We start from the raw sequence: 20464 nt of genomic DNA, 5'->3' as shown, positions 1-20464 counted from the left end.
AAAGTATCAGCCCAGTGATTCCAGCTGCATGACTTACAAGTAATTGGTAGCTCAGAATTTTGGAAAAAGAAGCCTGTTGTGGCTCACAGCTGCTGAGCTTGCTGAATTTCTAAACTTGTCAGAAGCTAGAGTTATTGGATTGCATAGGGAGGTGTCATGTGGGCTTGTAGGCTTTGACAGTGGTCTTTGTCACTTTCTTGGTGACTGACCATAGCCAATTTGAATTTTCCTCCTTCCCTCCCATCTACAGCCATATCACCCTAAACGCACTCGATCTTGTCTGAATTTTCCTCCAAAAATAACCATAAGGATGGTACATGGATGTTGTTATCCTGGGTCTTCTTTTGTGACAGGCTAGAAGTAAACATGTCTGTTTCCATAGTATAATATTGGAGAAGACTGGGGAAGACTGCCTCTGGGACAGAAGTGAGCAGGCTTCTGAGTGAAAGCCATTATAGGATCAGAACCAGTTCTTCAAATTTCCTAATGAGCCAGAATTAACCATGGGATCAATTGATAGGAAGGCACTGGCTATTCACAGTGCTGCTTCTAGCCAGAACAGTCTTCAGCTGAGCAGAGCAGGTGAAGCTGTGATAACATCTGCTTTTCCTTTGTTACCATGGGTGACACTAGCACTTCCTGGCCACAGATAAGATGTGGTCCAGACTGAGCAATCTAGCTTAGAGGGATGTGGTGGCATACCTTCTCCCCGGAGGTGCACCCATGCCAACATCAGTCAGTGAGAGCTGCCCAGCACCATGCCCCTGCCTCATCTGGAAGTCAAGGGCCAGTCTGTCTGGCAAGAAGTCGTAGCCAGACATCTGACCACACTCTGACCTGACTGGGGTCAGGTGACCTTAGAAAGGCTGCCAGTCTCACTCAGCCAGCTCATCTTTTCAGGTTGTTCTGAGTTCTTCTTGGAACTGGATCTTGATACAGAGCCTGTTACATGACAGCTCTTGGAAGAGAGGTCAGGATTGAGCTGCCCATCACCTAACTGGACCTCTTTTCTTCCTCCTTGTTAGAGGCAAAAGAGCACAACATCCATTTTTCCACCAATCTTTCCCATCTTTGATAGGAACCTGCCTCTCAAATAGGTCCCACACAGTAGTCAAGCCCTGTAGGGTTGCCAGTCTACATGAGCTGAATTTCCCATCTGGCAGAATACCCAAGGACCCTTTCTTCTTCTGAGAACTGGGGGTGGTTATAAGAAACTTTAAAGTCTGAATTACAAACATAAGCAGTTCCTCCAGATTCCCTCAGGGTTTGGGGGTGGTTGGAGGAGAAAGTCTGGGACAGCAAGGCAAAGGTCAGAGGCTCCAAAAAGCTACCAGGTTGTACCTTAGTACTTCCCTGTGGAATTTGGTGTCTTACTGAGTGCCAGATCCTCCAAGCACAGTAACCGGAATGCAGCTACTAGACTTTCCATGTTGCCATAATAATAGATGTGCTTCTGTGATATCTGATTCCCTCTGGTAGGAGACAGGACAGACCTGAACAGAAGGTCAGCCATGAGAACTAGCTCCAGGGCTCATTGAGTTCTGAGCTGGAACAAAGGTGGTCAAGATAATTTACCTGAAGCAGTCAGAAACAGGAAGAGACAAAGGTGGGATCAAGCCAAGTCCTTTGAGCAGGCCAATGATCAAAGCTGAGATTGGGTAAGAACCAGACTAGAGAATGGAGATGAAGCCAGACATCAGAAAGCTAGCTTTCTGACTGGAAGCTAGGCAGAACTGGAACAGGCCAGGACTCAGATGAAAGGCTTGGAAGTTAATTGCCACAAACAGAGCTAGAATTTCTGCAGCTTACTTTTATTATCTGCCAGTCACGTGGAATACCCTGAGTCAACGTAATCTGTGAGACCCAAGACAAATATCCAGTTAGGAAAATGAAACTAACCAGATCATAATAGCTTGCCTTAGAGCAGACCTTACCTATTCATTCAGTCAGGCTGCTCCTTACCCCGCCTCAGCACCCTGTAAAAATCTCTGGCAGAACTTCGTACAAAGTCCCACTTTATAAATTCTTTATAATTTAGTACATTTTAACTGAGATGCTTCCTGCTGCCATGAAAAAGGATGCCTTGGTTTAACGGAGAAGCTCTTTGGAAATCATACTACAAGCTGTTGCTTCCACACACGCTTCCAGGGTTAGCTAGTTTCATGCATTGTGGATTCTTGTTAACTTCCATCTGTGAGGGTGGCTCTTGCTGATCTTATCCTAGATTTTAGGTTGGCTTGTGTCTATCTTATTTGGAGAACTAAGTCATCCTTGTATTTAATCAAAATTAATAAGAGGCCATATCCATGTATTCACTCATTTATTTCGTTCACATATATTGAGCCTACAATTGATTGATTCACTCATTCATTCAATAAGTATTGAATGCCTATTAGGTTCCAGCATGGTTCTGGGAATTGGGAATAAAAAAAAAAGAACCTTCAAAAACAAAGTCTCTTTAGCTCATAGCCATTGTCCTTGAACTAGTCATCTTTATTCTGGCCTAATTTCCCTCTTTTTTCAGTTTTCCTTTTCTCTCATCATGTTCTTAGTCCAACCTGACACATCTCCCTTTACTTACCCTTTATCTTTAGTCTTATTAGGAATTTCACAACTGTATTTTTAAGGTGATGCTGTAAAATATGTTATACCAAATCCTCAATCTGTCCGTCTCCACTGGTCAGGCTTCAGTCCTCTGCCTGACCTAAGCCTTCAGTTCTCTTCATGGTCAACATTCTATCCCATTGTGTCTGACCACATTCTACAACTAACCAGTGAGGGAAGAGGGCTTTATTCTGACCCCTTTGTGAGGACGCATGCCTTTCTGATTACAGTGCACTTCTTGTTGGGCAAAAATGTGGCTGCTGTCTCCCTTAAGGGTATTACCATGTGTGCTTCAAGCAGCAACAGGAGAACTTCTATTAATAGTCAAGCATTCAAAGTCAGTGGTCACACAGGCCTTTCACTCAACCTTTATAACAACCCTGTGAAATAGATATTGTTATCATACAAAGATGAAGGAATTGACAAGAGTACAAAGCACTGAGTACTCATTCAGTCATGTTTGACTGTTTATAACCACATGGACTTGTAGCCCACGAGGCTCCTCTGTCCATGGAATTTCCCAGGCAAGAATATTGGAGTGGGTTGCCATGCCTCCTCCAGGGGATCTTCCCGAACCAGGGATTGAACCACATCTCTTTCATCTCTTGCATTAGCAAGTGGATTCTTTACCACTGCGCCACCTAGGAAGTCCTCATAAGTTATTAATAAGTGCTTTAATATCTCTGATTAGGCAACAAACCCACATTTCTTTCCTTTTTAAGTACATATTTTTATCTGTACAGTTCTTTTTATGCTTCAACTTTACAACCATTTGTGATATCCTGAAGGAAAAATAAATAAATAGCACTAACACTTTTGTTTCATTACATTAAATCAGATTACTTTGGAGAAGAATTAAGTGGCTTATAATTTTGGACTTTTTTGAATTTCTCTTTATTCAAGTCATTTTTCTTACACTCGTCAGTAGAAATGCGAGACTGCTTATGTTATATATTTCTCATCAATTCCAATTATTTTTGTCAAAGTTTCTAACTGCAATTTAAAAAGTTGACTTATGCTAAGTAAGCAGAAAAAATATCCAAAATATGTTAGGTAGTTCAGTGACTCAGTAGGTTAAATTCAAGAACCATGCTCAAGGTTAAACTTCCAAGGAAAATTACCAAAACCATCACAGCAAGATCTGATGAGAAGACTGTCACCAGCACAGAGCACTGGAAATTCAGGTTGTACCAGCTACCTCTGCACCAGGAACTCAGCTGCTAATTCTAGGAGCGCTACTACTTTTTCTTTTCTTTTTTAAAATTTTGTTGATATTTACAATGATGTGTTAACTTCTGCTGTCCAGCAAAATGCTTCAGTTATAAATATATGTGCATTCCTTTTCATATTCTTTTCCATTATGCTTTATCACAGGCTATTGATTAGAGTTTCCTGTGCTGTACAATAGGACCTTATTAGTTATCCATCCTGTATATACTAGTTTGCATCTGCTAAATCTGCTAACCCTAAACTGCCAGTTCTTCCCTCCCTCCCTTGCCTCCCCCTTGGCAACCACAAGTCTGTTCTCTGTGTCTGTGAATGTGTTTTGTAGATATGTTAATTTTCTACTTCTTTCTTTATCTTATTTGCATTGGCTAGAACTTCCAGAATAATGTGACTATTAATGTAAATGATGAACATCTTTTCCTTATTCCTACCTTTAATAGAAAAATGTGTTGTTCACTTTGGCTCATCGTTACATATTGGTAAGATATGTAAAAAATGTTAGGCCACTCATCTTCAGTTTGTAGCATACTAAGAAATTTGTTTAATTTTTTTTCTCATCAGAAATGAATTTTGAATTTATCAGATGCTTCTTGGTCAAAATGATCATATGCTTGTATTTTAACCTATTAATGTGATATATGATAGGTTTTCTCATTTTTAACCTTCCTTATATTCATGAAGTAACTTGTATTCAGTCATATAGTATAAAGGTTTTGAGCACATGTTCTGCAGTCAGTCTGCCTGAGTCCTTACTAAGCTCTGCCATTACTATTTATTGTGACTATGAACTTCCCAGGCGGCACTATAGGTAAAGAACCTACCTGCTAATTCAGGAGACGTGAGACTCAGGTTTGATCCCTGAGTCAGGAAAATCCCCTGAAGAAGGGAATGGCAACCCACTGCAGTACTTTTGCCTAGAAAAATCCCATGGACAAGGATCCTGGTGGGCTACAGTCCATGGGGTCACAGAGTCAGATATGACTGAGTATATGAGCACACACACACATAGACAAATATAACTTAGTTTCTATAATTCTCAGGGTTTTCTTCTGCAACATTGGCAAGATAATTATACTTATGTAAGAGTTATGTGAGAATCATTAGAAATAATTCATGAAAACAGCAGTATATGGGATATACTGAATGTGTAGTAAATGTCAATTAATATAATTGTTTTGTCTTAATATAGGCTGGTTTTTGTCAGTATTTTATTCATGATTCTTGCAGTATATTTGCAAATGAGATTGGTTTGTTATTTTCTTTTTTGGATGCTGTTTTTGTCAATGATCTTTGATACCTTTTTAGTATCAGTGTTACATTAGTCTCACCAAGCAAACCGGAAAGCTATCTTCTTCCATATTTCAGAAGACTTTTAAATAACATTTAAATTTCTGTTTAAGAAATGAAAAAAATTTTTTTTTTCTGTTAGCAGTGTCATCAAGTTTCCTAGATACAGTTCTTCAATAATGTTTTTCTTTCTTTCATGCCTTTCATATTTACAAATATTCCTTTTAAATTAATTTTAATCATCTGTACTTTCTTAAAATATCATTTTACCACACATTAATAAATTCAAATTTATCATAGTAGAGTTGTATGTAATATTTTCTTAAGGATTTTTAAGTCTCCTTAAAATCTGTTGTTACCGCCTTTCCTATGTTACAAAATTGATACTTGCTATACTTCACCTTTGTGCTTAACTGGTAGCAATTTCATTATGATTAATATGAATAAGTTCTAGAATTATATCAATAAAAATATCTGAATAGTATTGCTCTCTAATTTATCAATCTCCATTATCATGATTTTCTTCCTCCATGTACTTTTCTGGTTATTTAAAAAAAATTTTTTCCTATTTTCAACCTTAGTTCATTTATTTTCCTTCCTTTTATTTTATTTTATTTTTTTTCTATTCTTCAAGCAATTTTATTTTTATTTATTTTTTTTTCTAATTTTATTTTATTTTTAAACTTTACATAATTGTATTAGTTTTGCCAAATATCAAAATGAATCCATACAGGTATACATGTGTTCCCCATCCCGAACCCTCCTCCCTCCTCCCTCCCCATACCATCCCTCTGGGCCGTCCCAGTGCACCAGCCCCAAGCATCCAGCATCGTGCATCGAACCTGGACTGGCAACTCGTTTCCTACATGATATTTTACATGTTTCATTGCCATTCTCCCAAATCTTCCCACCCTCTCCCTCTCCCACAGAGTCCATAAGACTGTTCTATACATCAGTGTCTCTTTTGCTGTCTCGTACACAGGGTTATTGTTACCATCTTTCTAAATTCCATATATATGCGTTAGTATACTGTATTTATGTTTTTCCTTCTGGCTTACTTCACTCTGTATAATAGGCTCCAGTTTCATCCACCTCATTAGAACTGATTCAAATGTATTCTTTTTAATGGCTGAGTAATACTCCATTGTGTATATGTACCACAGCTTTCTTATCCATTCATCTGCTGATGGACATCTAGATTGCTTCCATGTCTTGGCTATTATAAACAGTGCTGCGATGAACATTGGGGTACACGTGTCTCTTTCCCTTCTGGTTTCCTCAGGGTGTATGCCCAGCAGTGGGGTTGCTGGATCATAAGGCAGTTCTATTTCTACTTCCTTTTATTTTAGATCAAAGCATTTTAAGCTAAGGGACTATGAGTTTTCCTCTAACTACAGCTTGATTTCATCTCATATTTTTTGTTGTTGTGTTGTTTTTTTTTGCATTTTTATTATTATTATTATTATTTTTTACTTTACAATATTGTATTGGTTTTGCCATACATCAACATGCATCCGCCACAAGTGTACATGTGTTCCCCATCCTGAAACATGTATAATATCATATAAGAAACAAATCACCAGTCCAGGTTCGATGCAGGATATAGGAAGTTTGGGGCTGGTGCATTCGTCTCATATTTTAAAATAAATCTGTCATTTTAATATTTTTATCAATCTGTTATTTACAAATGTTTACAGTTTTAATTTTTCATTAAGCATCATTCAGAAAGGCAATGTTTAATTATTAAAAATAAAATTTATTTCTGGTTTTGGTGCACAGAAGTCAGAGAATGTGAACTGTATAGTTGTTGTTTTGTCTGTTTTACTTTTCCTCTAATTGTTTGATCATTTAAGCCATAAACTTAAAGAAACTGGAAGACAAATATAGGAAACTCAGAAGACAACATATTGGTCATGAAAATTCTCTTTTATGTATCTTTAAAATATTTAAAAATAAGTTTAGTATTTGCATACAGTAGCCAAATAACTCTTACTGTCTTTTATCTATCTACTGATAACATCAATTTAAGTGTCTTAATATTCAACTTGCATTACAATTTGTCTCAAGTCAATATGTCTACTTTCATAAAGTGTTAAGTATTTTAGAATTTATTTTTTATTTCTATATGGGAAGCTTATTTTTCACCAATATGAAAGTATTATGTTATTATTTATTTATGTAATATAACTATTTAAAGTACTGATTCACTTTTGTTTCTTATCATCTGTATTTACTTTCAGTTTCCTACATGCTTAAATTCCACTTTTAAGAATATTTCTGTTTTGTTTTATTATTATTTTTACAGAACATGGTTGGAGAATGGGCCTTACCAGAAGAAATGGTTGAAAACTTACCACCCTCCAACAATTGCATATTGGGCCATGTGATTCACAGACTAATTGAAAGTTCTCTTCCTCCTCAAGTTGAATCTACAGTACCTGAGTTACCTTCATTTGCTATAAAAGGATGCTTGTTGGGGAAAACCTTTAGTGGAAAAACTACTGCTCTAAAGGCTCTAGAGAAAAGTAAAATTTATTTTCTTTTTTTTCCCCTTTATTGATTTCTATTTACAGTGAATATAGCTGCAAATGGCTCTGTCTGTAGAAAACATACATGAAAATCTGCTAATACATTGGGAAGTTCTAGCATTAAGAATATTGTAATAAAGTGATCACATAACTTATTGTCCAAAGCAGACACTTTTAAGAGTATAGAGTCATGAATCAGAACTGTCCCAAGGAAACCTGGATCTATGAGCTTGCTATATAAGGATGATGTATAGTATAAAGGGAAATAATATCTTAAACCTTTCATCATAGAGTTTACTTAATTTTCCAATAGATGAAATATGAAAATAATAACTTGTTACAAATAGAAAAGATATAGACTTAAAATTATAAATGTTTTCATCCTTCACATCAATTGAGTTATTTCCCTTTCATGAACTTTTGGCTTTTTCTCTAGAAGTTCTTTCAATTAGAAGTGAAATCACAGATTTCCATCTATTTAATATTTTTTCTTTGATAATACTTACCTATTACTGTTGTTAATAAGTGAGTATTATCAAAGAAAAGCTAATTAAATAGAATATGCCAACAAATTCGGAAAACTCAGCAGTGGGCACAGGACTGGAAAAGATCAGTTTTCAGTTCCAATCCCAAAGAAAGGCAGTGCCAAAGAATGTTCAAACTACCTCACAATTGCACTCATTTCACATGCTAGCAAAGTAATGCTCAAAATTTTCCAAGATCAAATTGGCAATATCCATTGGATCATAGAAAAAGAAAGAGAATTCCAGAAAAACATTTACTTCTGCTTCTTTGACTGTGTGGATCACAACAAACTGTGGAAAAATCTTCAAGAGATGGGAATACCAGACCACCTTACCTGCCTCCTGAGAAATCTGTATGCAGGTCAAGAAGCAACAGTTAGAACCAGACATGGAACAATGAACTGGTTCCAAATTGGGAAAAGGGTATGTCAAGGCTGTATATTGTCACCCTGCTTATTTAACTTATATGTAGAGTACATCATGAGAAATGCTGGGCTGGATGAAGCACAAGCTGGAATCAAGATTGCTGGGAGAAATATCAATAACCTCAGATATGCAGATGACACCACTCATGGTAGAAAGCAAAGAGGAGCTAAAGAACCTCTTGATGAAAGTGAAAGAGGAGAGTGAAAAACATAGCTTAAAGCTCAACATTCAAAAAACTAAGATCATGGCATCTGGTCCCATCACTTCATGGCAAATAGATGGGGAAACAATGGAAATAGTGACAGACTTTATTTTCTTGGGCTCCAAAATCACTGCAGATGGTGACTTCAGCCTTAAAATTTAAAGACACTTGCTCCTTGAAAGAAAAGCTATGACAAACATAGACAGCATATTAAAGAAGCAGAGATATCACTTTGCCAATAGAGGTCTGTATAGTCAATGCTATGGTTTTTCCAGTAGTCATGTATGGATATGAGAGGTGGACCATAAAGAAAACTGAGTGCAGAAGAATTGATGCTTTTGAACTGTGGTGTTGGAAAAGACTCTTGAGAGTCCCTTGGACTGCAGGGAGATCAAACCAGTCAATCCTAATAGAAATCAGTCCTGGATATTCATTGGAAGGACTGATGCTGAAGCTGAAGCTCCAATAGTTTGGCCACCTGATGCAAAGAGCTGACTCATTGGAAAAGACCCTGATGCTGGGAAAGATTGGAGGTGGGAGGAGAAGAGAAAGACAGAGGATGAGGTGGTTGGATGGCATCATCGACTCAATGGACATGAGTTTGAGCAAGCTCCAGTCGACAGTGAAGGACAGGGAAGCCTGGTGTGCTGCAGTCCATGGGGTCGCAAAGAGTCAGACATGACTGAGCAGCTGAACAATGATTACTGTTTTTACTAGAAAATTCAAAATTTTTACTAAGATCAGTCTGTATTGACTGGTAGGTCATATTGAGATGTTAAATAGACCTGTTTAAAGCCTGACAAAAGTTCAATGAGATACCAGTCCACACCCAAAGAGTATAATTTTTTAGGAAATGGAAAATATGTGTTGGTGAGGATATAGAGAAGTTGGAACTCTCATACATTGCTTTTGAGAACGTAAAATGTTGTAACCACTATGGAAAAATAGTTGGTGATTCCTCAATAAGTTAAATAATTACTATATGACCACAGCAATTCCACCACTGGTATATACTCTAAAGAGCTGAAAACAGGTTATCCCACCCCCCCAAAAAAATCCCATGTACAGGAATATTCATAGCAGCATTATTAATGATAGAGAAAAGGTGGAAACAACCCAAATGTTCATCACCAATGAATCATTAACAAAATGTGTTATATCCATACTATGGAATACTACTCAGTCATAAAAGGAGTAAAGTGCTCTTATGTGCTACAATATGGATGGACTTTGAAAACATCATACTAAGTGAAAGAAGTCAGATACAAAAGACCACATATTGTTTGATTCCTTGGATATAAAATGTCTAGAAAAGGCAAATCTCCAGACAGAAAGCAATTTGTTCTTGGGGTCAAGGGTAGGGAGATAGGAAGTGACTGCTTAATTGATGCAGGGTTTCCTTTGGGATGATCAGAATTTCTGGAAAAAAGATATAATGATTGAACAACATTGTAAATGACCGTAATATTGAATTGTATCTTTTAGACAGGTTAAAATGGGATTATTTTACGTCGTGTAAATTTTTGTTGTTGTTTAATTGCCAAGTTGTGTCCACCTCTTTTGCGATCCCATGGACTGTAGCCTGCTAGTTTTCTCTGTCCATAGGATTTTCCAGGCAAGATTACTGGAGTGGGTTGCCATTTCCTTCTCCAGGGGATCTTCCCAACTCAAAAATTGAACCCACACCTCCTGAATCTGCTGCATCGGCAGGCAGACTCTTTACCACTGAGCCACCAGAGAAGCCCCAGGTGAATTTTACCACAGTGTTAAAAAAAAAATCTTGATCCAAAAAACATTTCTAGGAGACCCTAAAGAGAATGTTCTAAGTTTGAAGCCAGCACTGAAGAACAAAGATTCAATTTCCTAAATGAAAAGCTATTCATAAAATAATCTTTTGTATTTTAGGCTTTCCTATTCAGGTACTTTCTATTGACACTCTTGTTCAAGAAGCTATCCAAGCATTTCATGACAAAGAAAGTGTCAGCGGGGCCCACGGACTTCAGAAAGCACCTGAAGAAAAGGCTTTACCAGTTAGGCAAGAGAGTGGTGAGGAAAACCAGGCAAGTGTGGCTTTAGTTTTCTTCTCTGTGCCTCATACATTAGAGATTTCCAGCTGGATGGCATCTAAGAGATCCTCTAGACTAGAGATTGGCAGAGTTTTCTGTAAAGGTCCAGAGGGTAAATATTTTAAGTCTTATGGGCCCAGAGGCAACATCAAGGATATATTACATGGATACTTACATAACAAGAGAGAAAATTTCAACCCCCATCCCTACTGTCCTAATACATACACACAAACACACACATATCATTACCTAGGTGGGCCATCCAGTATGGTGGGCTAGACTTGAGCTCAGTTACCATCAGCTCAGGCATTCTCCTGAAGAAAGAACCACTGGTTGGTAAGGGGGTTCATTCAGTCGCTAAGTCGTGTCCAACTCTTTGCAACACCGTGGACTACAACATGCCAGGTTCCTCTGTCCTCTACTATTTCCTGGAGTTTGCTCAAATTCATGTCCATTTGTAAGGTAAGGGGGTGGAAGGCTCAACTGTAAGGGCTTGGGGGAGGGGTGAGACGTCGGCGTTTTGGGAAAGTTCACGAAGTGATCAGCTCTCAGAGTAGAATTCCACTACTGAAAGTTTGGCAGTGGCCAGCAGCAAGTCCCCGTCTTGTAGATGCAGCCCAGTGCGGGTCCTGGGCAGCAGCCAAGGAAGGTGTTGGAGAGGAGCAGACAGATGGCGAGGGGGACGCCTTGCAGTGCTATTCCCTGGAGTGATGCTTATGGACTGTGTATAAACAACCAGCCTATTTTGGTCCAGGGATCGTCGTTTGCAGACCTCTGATTAGACTAATACATCTCAGTTTTGGGGGGTGGCTGGTAGGGCAAGTTTTCTTATGGTTTACTTGCATTACTGTTTCCATCAGTGTTGCATCTTGCTTATTACGTAAAGAGTCTAGGGCAGGAACTTGGAGAGTATGGCCCCACGTTGAGAATTATGATGTGGTCTTGTTATAGTTCATTTGCTAAGTCATGTCTGACTCTTTGTGACACCATGGACTGCAGCATGCCAGGCTTCCCTGTCCTTCACCATCTCCCAGAGTTTGCTCTAACTCAAATCCATTGAGTTGATGATGCCATCCAACCATTTCATCCTCTGTTGTCCCCTTCTCCTCCTGCCTTCAATCTTTCCCAGCATCAGGGTCTTTTCCAATGAGTTGGCTCTTTGCCATCAGGTGGCCAAACTATTGGAGCTTCAGCTTCAGCATCAGTCCTTTCAGTGAATATTCAGACTTGATTTCCTTTAGGATTAACTGATTTGAACTCCTTGCTGTCCAAGGGAGTCTCAAGAGTCTTCTCCAGCACCAGATATAGTCTAATCTGCTCTTTTAAAGGGAAATAGTAGCAGTTCTAAGCATGAATTGATTCATTTGGCATCAGAGGCTTGTTGATGGTTAGGCTTTGAGGAATCCCAGATTCTAAATCCACTGTTCTTTTCCCTACCTTATGCTGTCTCTGAAATTGAATAAATTAACAGAGACTCTAATCCAGGTCATTTGCATGAGCTGCAAGGAAAATACCATTTAACCATGATTCTGAAAATAACTGGGAGGGTTTTTCTTCATTGTGGGCTGCCTCTTCTTCTGTGTTGTGGTACTCTGTATTCTAATTGATGAGGTAATAGATAATGTACATATTTTTTCTTTATTTTCATTATGGCTATAACTGACCCCTCTAGGTCTGATCTTTCTAAGGTGGTTTTCCACAAACTCTACCTCTTTCTCAGCTCCCATTATCCTTTCCAAATGGCAGTTGTGTATTTTACATAGAAACTGAAGACCAGCTGATAGACAGATTATACCACAGGTTACTATGTGTTTCTCTAAGTACAATTATCATCAAATTGTATTCATTTCCCCAGAACTCATTCAGTTCTTCCTAATATCATTAATGTTTTAGATTAATGAGTTCATGGTTGTAAACCTTACTTACAGAAGTAAAATCAAGAATGTTATTAAAATCTGACAATGTTAAAATCTCTCCACGTGTGCAGGCATGTACTTCCTCCCCAAGGGACGTGCAAGATGGATCTTTAGCTGAAGCACTACCAAAAAAAGAAGATAAAACCAGACTTGGTAAGTAAGATATCAAAACAAATCATCCATCATTTACATAAGTGAGACTAATAGTAGGAGCACATGGATGTGAGCACAAACCAGCTTTCAGGACAAGAGAGGAGAGATGGGGAGGGTTACACAATTGTCTAAGTGGTCACAAGACAGACAGGACAAGATCAACACAGCTGTCCCTAGCCACTGTCTGCCGCTGGCGATAAGAGACGACAATTTCAAAGGAATCTTCTCACATCCCTTCAAGTAGTTGCTCAGTTTTGTTGTGGTTTTGAAAACAGCCAGGCCAAATCATCGTCACTCTTCCTGGCTCTGCAGGGAGACAGCAGTTACTGTTTCTTCTCACCTCCGCAGGTGGGCGTGTACCACTGTGCTGTCTGCTCGCAGCCGCTTTCGTTCACTGTGGTGAGGGAGGCTGTGGCTCTGTCTCATCCACCCACTCAACAGTGGTTCCTCAGATATTATAAAAGTTAACATTTATTCTCAGCCTTGTGCAAAGCAAATAGAACCAAGCTTCTCAAACCCAACAAAACATTATCTTCCTTGGGATCTGGGCTTCAGTCCTACAGATCCTTGGTAAAACCACTGAAGGAAAACAATTTTAAATCTTGAATATGTTTTCTATTTGTGCTAGTTAAGGCTTTGCCATATTTAATCATTGCATAAAATTTGGTTCCCTCTGTACCATCACCATTGGAGAAGGAAATGGCAACCCACTCCAGTATTCTTGCCTGGAGAATCCCATGGACAGAGGAGCCTAGTTGTCTACAGTCCATGGGGTCACAAAGAGTCAGACACGACTGAGCAACTAAGCACAGTACCATCACCATAATAGCCATCAACCTTGGACAACATGCATGTTTATTATGAGCAGGCAATTCTGCCAGAGAGGCCAAGTTTCCTGTCTTTTAAAAAATATAAACTGTCCCTTGTTCAGTTATTTGTTTCTTACAGGATAATTCTAATTGATTTTTAAACTATTGTTAAGTATTTTATGACATTCTATTATGAAAATCCATGAAATTAAAAGACGCTTACTCCTTGGAAGGAAAGTTATGGCCAACCTAGATAGCATATTCAAAAGCAGAGACATTACTTTGCCAACAAAGGTTCGTCTAGTCAAGGCTATGGTTTTTCCTGTGGTCATGTATGGATGTGAGAGTTGGACTGTGAAGAAGGCTGAGCACCGAAGAATTGATGCTTTTGAACTGTGGTGTTGGAGAAGACTCTTGAGAGTCCCTTGGACTGCAAGGAGATCCAACCAGTCCATTCGGAAGGAGATCAGCCCTGGGTGTTCTTTGGAAGGAATGATGCTAAAGCTGAAACTCCAGTACTTTGGCCACCTCATGCGAAGAGTTGACTCATTGGAAAAGACTGATGCTGGGAGGGATTGGGGGCAAGAGCAGAAGGGGACGACAGAGGATGAGATGGCTGGATGGTATCACTGACTCGAAGGACGTGAGTTTGAGTGAACTCCGGGAGTTGGTTATGGACAGGGAGACCTGGCGTGCTGCGATACATGGGGTCGCAAAGAGTCGGACACGACTGAGCGACTGATCTGATCTGATCTGATTATGAAAGTCCAGTAAATTATAAAAAGACTCTGAAAACTAATTTTTTACATAGAATTGAACTAAAAAATCTCTGACTTCTAGAATTTTCCACCTTCAGACATGTTTATTACCTATAATTTGACAACCCAGGAAAGTAATGTGAACGTGAAAATCACTTAGTCGTGTCCAGCTCTTTGCGACCTCATGGACTGTGGCCTGCCAGGCTCCTCTATCTGTGGGATTCTCCAGGGAAGAATACAGGAAAGTAAAGATATAGTTAACTAATTATATTTTTGGCTCGTTTTCCAAGAAGAGAAACTGTACTAAAGTATTTCTAATGATATTGTTATGAGTGAGCCACACTGGAACAAAACAAGTAGAAAACACGGAGCCACACAGTGGCCAGAATTTAATGGTGTGAAATGAAGGTAAATGCCATGCTGGGCTGCTGCTTTTACTTCCTTCCTCTGCGTATCTCAGACACAGCTAAATCCAATAACCCGTAGGTCCAAAACCACAGATGGTCAAATACTAACATGGCTGTTAGTTGTCAGTACCGGAGTATATTCTCATCACTTTTTCCATTGCTAGATACCGATGCTAGAAAAGCAGCAAAAGCTGAAGAAGTCGTAGCGAGTGATAGTTTCTCTGAAGTAAGTACTATAATCTAATTTTGGCTACTAGCATATTGAAATGTGTTGTGATTCATAGCCTTTTCGTAGCATTTTCATTTTCATATGAAATAGCAATATGCTCCTCTTTGGCTTAAACCTGATGATGAAATACTAAACCTGAGTTTATTTGATATTTTTTATATCTTTAATATAGTTTGCATCTAAAGCAGTGGAAATTGCTTTCAGTTGCTCCTGGTAAGAAAGTAAACACATGCTTTTAAAAATTTTAGACTTACACCACATTTATATTGATGTGTTTTTCTTTACCACTTATTATTTTTATTTCTTTCACAATCTCTTTACCTTTAAATTTTTTCCAGAATTTATCCTTAGACTTATTGGTGACTCTGAAAAATTTTTCATTAACCCCTGAAAAAATGTTTACAACAATTTGCCAACTATTGCTTTTAATGAAAACTAATATTTCCATATATAGGATTGCTTTACTATATATGGAAATATAATGGTCAAATAGAATGGTCAGATTAATCAAGTGGGATTTTATAAAATATAATTAAGGTAAATAAATAAAAGTATATTTTTTAATTTATTGTTTCCCCCCCCAAGGAAATCAATTTTGTAATATTTTAGATTTCAAAACTGCTTTAAGATAGAAAAAGTTTTGGAAGAATATACACCAAGCTATAAACATGATGACATATAGGGAGAAAAATGAGTTTAGAGAAAATGATCAAAAGGAACTCATAATTTTTTCTCTGAATTTTTGAAATATAAATTAGCATAAATACTAAATATATTTTTATATTTACATTTATTGAATTACAAATCTCCTGTGTTCCACATTCAATTCAGTGCTAAGGGCATACTTTGTTCCATGTCTTATAATCTGAGGTGGGAGTGTATATCAGTGAGCAAAAGTGACAGGGCTCCCAAACTTTAAGGAGTTTACAGTCTAAAAGAGAGGGACCATAAACTCATATGTAAATGAGTTTATATGAACCAGCAGATGCTGATGATGTCACCTGAAAAGAAAAAGTAGAGTCAGGGAGATGGCTTTGAGAGAGTGAGGTTTAAACAGATTGAAAGACGATTGACAGAATCAGCCACTGGCTCTGGGGAACCATTTCAGGTCACCAGAAGAGCTGAGTGATGGCCTTGAGGCAGAAAGGTGCTTGTGCAGCAAGGTAGGGGAAGAGAAGGGAGGAGGTTAGAGAGGTGAGCAGGAAGGGAGAGGGATCAGGTCAGCTAGGGTCATGGAGGCCATGATGAGGATGTTGAGAGTCCAGGGGAGTCTTTGCAGGGTTTAAATAGAGACTTCCCCGATGGCTCAGTAGGTAAAGAATCTGCCTGCAATGCAGGAGACACAAGAGACTCGATTTCAGTCCCTAGGTTGTGAAGTTTTCCTGGAATAGGAAACGGCAACCCATTCCAGTATTCTTGCCTGGGAAATCCCATGGACAGAGGAGCCTGGTGGGCTACAGTCCATGCGATTACAAAGAATTGAGCACACTAGCACATAGTATCATTTGACTCATAAAATGCTCACTCTAGTGGCCGAGTTCAGGATAGACGCTTGGGATGTTCTGTTCATCTAACAATATAAATGCTGGAAAAAATAGAAAGGCTAACTATCTGAGGGCCAAAATCAGGCATCAGAAAAGCAAACGGTATTATTCAGCCATAGAAAAGAATGGAATAATGCCATTTGCAACAACATGGAAAGATCTAGAGATTATCATAACAGGTGAGGTAAGTCAGAGAAAGACAAATATTATATTCTATCAAATGAATTTATTTATAAAACAGAAACAACTTGCAGACTTAGAAAACAAACTTATGGTTACCAGAGAGGAAGATAGGAGAGGGATAGTGTGGGAGTATGGGATTAACAGATGTATGCTACTGTATATAAAGTAAACAACAAAGATTTACTGTGTAAAATAGAGAACTATATTTAACATCTTATAATAAACTACAAGGGAAAAGGAAGAAATATATCAGATTTGACCATTGATAGAAGAGAACTTCAGTGGGCAAAAGTCAGGCTTACACAGGTCACCCCAGAAGGCATGCTCCCTCTTCGTGGCATGAGTGACTAGAACTCAAGCCGAAAGCCCCAATCTCTTTGATTTAACATATTAGAGGATGAAATCTGGGGACACCAGAGCAACTAAGAATTAAAGAGGAAGATCTTGAAAAGGAAGGAGCTAGAGGAGGAGCTCCCACATCTGTATATACATTTTCCTTAACTGCTTGCTGGATTCCAGAATTGTACTAAAGGATCAGTGTCTTCACCAGAGGACATGACCATTTAATTTTTTTTCCCCTCCAGATATTTAGAATCTGGCTTTTAAATGAGCTCTTCCCTACCATCCCTTGTTTATTTTCACAGCTCACTGTGCGTGCTCAGCTTGGTGCAAAATCAGAAAAGCTGCTGAAGAAAGGAAAGAGCATATCTGATATATTGCTAGTCAGCATCATGGTAAATGCCATTAAGTATGTATCTATGTACCACAATTTCTTTCTTATGTCTTTTAATATATTAGCAGGTAGAGCTTTATAAAGAATAATATAGAAGTCATTTTAATTTTTAATATCTAATGAATACATACAGAAAGAAAAAGATGTATTTTGTGATTTTCATGCCTGTATTTCACTTTCCTCCCTTTTTCAAACTTGACTTCACTCACCCAGATGGGACTTCAAGTTAGGTTCTGTTCTCTTTTTTTTCAGCTGTGCTGGGTCTTCCTTGTGATTCTTAGTCTTAGTTACCCCAGGGTATGTGAGATCTTAGTTCCCTGACCAGGGATGGAACCCGTGTGTCCTGCATTGGGAGGCAGATTCTCAACCACTGGACCACCAGGGAAGTCCCAAGTTCTATTCTGTATGGGGAATTCAAGGAGAAATTAGACAATTGGAAAAGCCACGGAACAGGTTTGGGAGAGGAGAAACCCTCACTATATGGCCTTGGGTCAAAGTGTTTCCTCATTTTGTGTTTCGGGAGGAGAGAGTGATCCCAGGGGTCCAAAGGCCGGGCAGCACAGGGTAGGAAGGCAAGGAGAAAGTAGAGGTTGCACAGGCAAGGAATAGCATATGCATAGCACAGAGGTGATATGTGATAGGATAAAGAAAAAAATTTAAATAGGCTATAATTTTGTGATTCCTCCTTTCTAAGAAAAAAAAGATTCTTGTCAGCCCTCCTTTACAATTGAGAAAAGACAGAAATTTTAAAAAGCCATAGCGGCTCGGTTAATTAATTCATGCAATAAAGAAATGAGGCAGAGCAGGATGCTAAAAGAAAAAAGGCTCGTGTGAAAGACCTTTGCAGAGCATCAAGTGGGTGAGGGGTTGGGGGTTGTGCTGCTTGGGAAACATTATGACCAAGAGAATGAAGACAGGAGGCTTTGGAGAATTTTTCCTGGGAGTCTGCAATGGACTCTCCCTTTCGAGTTTCCTTAAGAGGCTTCATTCAAGGTTTAAGTTGCCTCTCAGTGGCGATATATCTTGGACTGATTGCTTTTTTGAAGAAACTTGGCCACAGGGATGCTATTCCCAAAGCTGAAAGGGATCTCATTCTAACAATTGTAGCATTTTTCAAAAACTGGAATAAAACATGTCTTAGCCATGGCATTCATCATTCAAAGAAAATTGCAAATGAAGAGCATCAGCTCTAAAATGGATCTTAGCTTTGGTTTCCATGGAGTTGGAGTGTCTACACCCCACCCTCAGAACTCTGCTACCTTCCCACTACCACCATCCTCTCTGCACCTGAGACATGTTCAGAGAATTGCCATCAGCCTGAGAGCCTTCCATTTAGTCCAAGTGCGTGGCAGTTCAGCTGGGCAGTCCAGTCACATGACAGGTTAGTGGCGTAGCCAAAGCGGAAGTCTCCTCATTCCCTGTCGTCTGGTGTCCTCATACTACAGTCTGACAAGCATGCCTTGGCCTCCTCCTCCCCTTGAAGTAGCTCCTGAGACAGGAGGTGGGAGAAGGTTCCTCAGATCTGGTAAAGTGCTCAAGAAGTTTCTTCTCAGACTGAGGCCAATGAATTAACAATCCCATTCTCTGCAGAATGTTTGCCATGTTCTAAAAAAGTCATAAAAGCAAAATGCAGGCTTTCCTTGCCCTTCATAGCCTAATAGGAGTAATAGAAGCAGTGACCTGAAGGCAGCTTAATACTATGGAAAGATCACTAGATTTGGGGTCACTTGCACTTGTGTGACTTTGAACAAGTAATTAATTAAACCTCTCTGAACCTGAGTTTTCCCATTCCTTCCTTGCCACACTGTCAGAAGAATCATACACAGGCACCAAAACACACTTCCAAACCTTTAGAAAGGGAATTCTAAGTATTTAAATGAGTTTTAATGGAGAAAGAAATGAAATTACAATTTTTCACCCAAAAGTCAAAGTCTTAATTGTACATAATTTAAGGATTTTGCAAGAGCAAAGTTGAAGTTGTGTTCCAATTTAAAGAACTAAAATAATAGTTTTTGGAGCACCTATTGTCTTTAAAGGATATGACATTGAATGCAAAAACTGAAGAAATGATCCTTACATTTCAGCAACTTAGAATTTAGTTGAGATAAAGAAGACACACTTGAATTTTTCTAAGTCAAGAAATGTAAGAGTTAACCAATTGTGTGAGGAAGTGAATGAGAATCCAAAGGAGTTCAGATCAGGCTCTTATGACTCCATGCTGGATTGGGTGGGGTAGGAAGAACCTTCCAGGTTGGCAATGTGAGTTTCCACCATATGCTAAATTCTGTGCTGAGTTCTTAAAATGTGTTATTTCAGCTCGTCCTCACCAGCATCCTGTGAGGTATGTTATGTTATCCTGCTGTATAAATGAGGAAATTGATGTTCTAAAGAGGAACAGCCTATGAACGCAGCTAGAAAGTACTATTTATATGCACGTAACAGCGAGGAGATTGGTGTGTTCAAAGTGAATGGTTCAAAACTGTGAGAGAGAAGTTAAAGGGGAGCAAGTTGTGGCTAGTTCATTTTAAATACCACGTTGTGGCTTCTGGAATGGATTTGGAGGGCAGCAGGGACCCACAGAAGGATTTTGAGCAAGGCAGTGTTTGTGGTACAATAGGAAGCCTGATTTTGGCTGTGTGTGCGTGCTAAGTCACTCCAGTCATGCCCAACTCTGTGCGACCCTATGGACTGTAGCCCACCAGGCTCCTCTGTCCATGGGATTCTCCAGGCAAGAATACTGGAGTAGGTTGCCATGCCATCCTCCAGGTGACCTTCCCAACCCAGGGATGGAACCCAAGTCTCCTGTGGCTCCTGCATTGGCAGGCAGATTCTTTACCATCAGCGCCACCAGGAAGCCCAATTTTGGCT

General features: G+C 39.0%; 1 protein-coding gene across 5 annotated transcripts in view; it reads left to right on the top strand.

Annotated features, from left to right (window-relative positions):
* LOC102284917 (sperm flagellar protein 2) overlaps window positions 1-20464 on the top strand; it is a 207936-nt gene that overhangs the window by 65550 nt on the left and 121922 nt on the right. For all 5 annotated transcript variants that reach the window (XM_070357654.1, XM_070357652.1, XM_070357653.1 and 2 more), the window contains exons 10-14: window positions 7424-7643; window positions 10704-10858; window positions 12852-12933; window positions 15072-15133; window positions 17508-17611. In XM_070357654.1, coding sequence (XP_070213755.1) covers window positions 7424-7643; window positions 10704-10858; window positions 12852-12933; window positions 15072-15133; window positions 17508-17611 — 623 coding nt within the window. The remainder of the gene's footprint in view (window positions 1-7423; window positions 7644-10703; window positions 10859-12851; window positions 12934-15071; window positions 15134-17507; window positions 17612-20464) is intronic.

This window comes from Bos mutus, chromosome 20, assembly GCF_027580195.1.
Source record: "Bos mutus isolate GX-2022 chromosome 20, NWIPB_WYAK_1.1, whole genome shotgun sequence".
Lineage (NCBI taxonomy): Eukaryota > Metazoa > Chordata > Mammalia > Artiodactyla > Bovidae > Bos > Bos mutus.
This window is presented reverse-complemented; position numbering and strand designations above follow the sequence as displayed.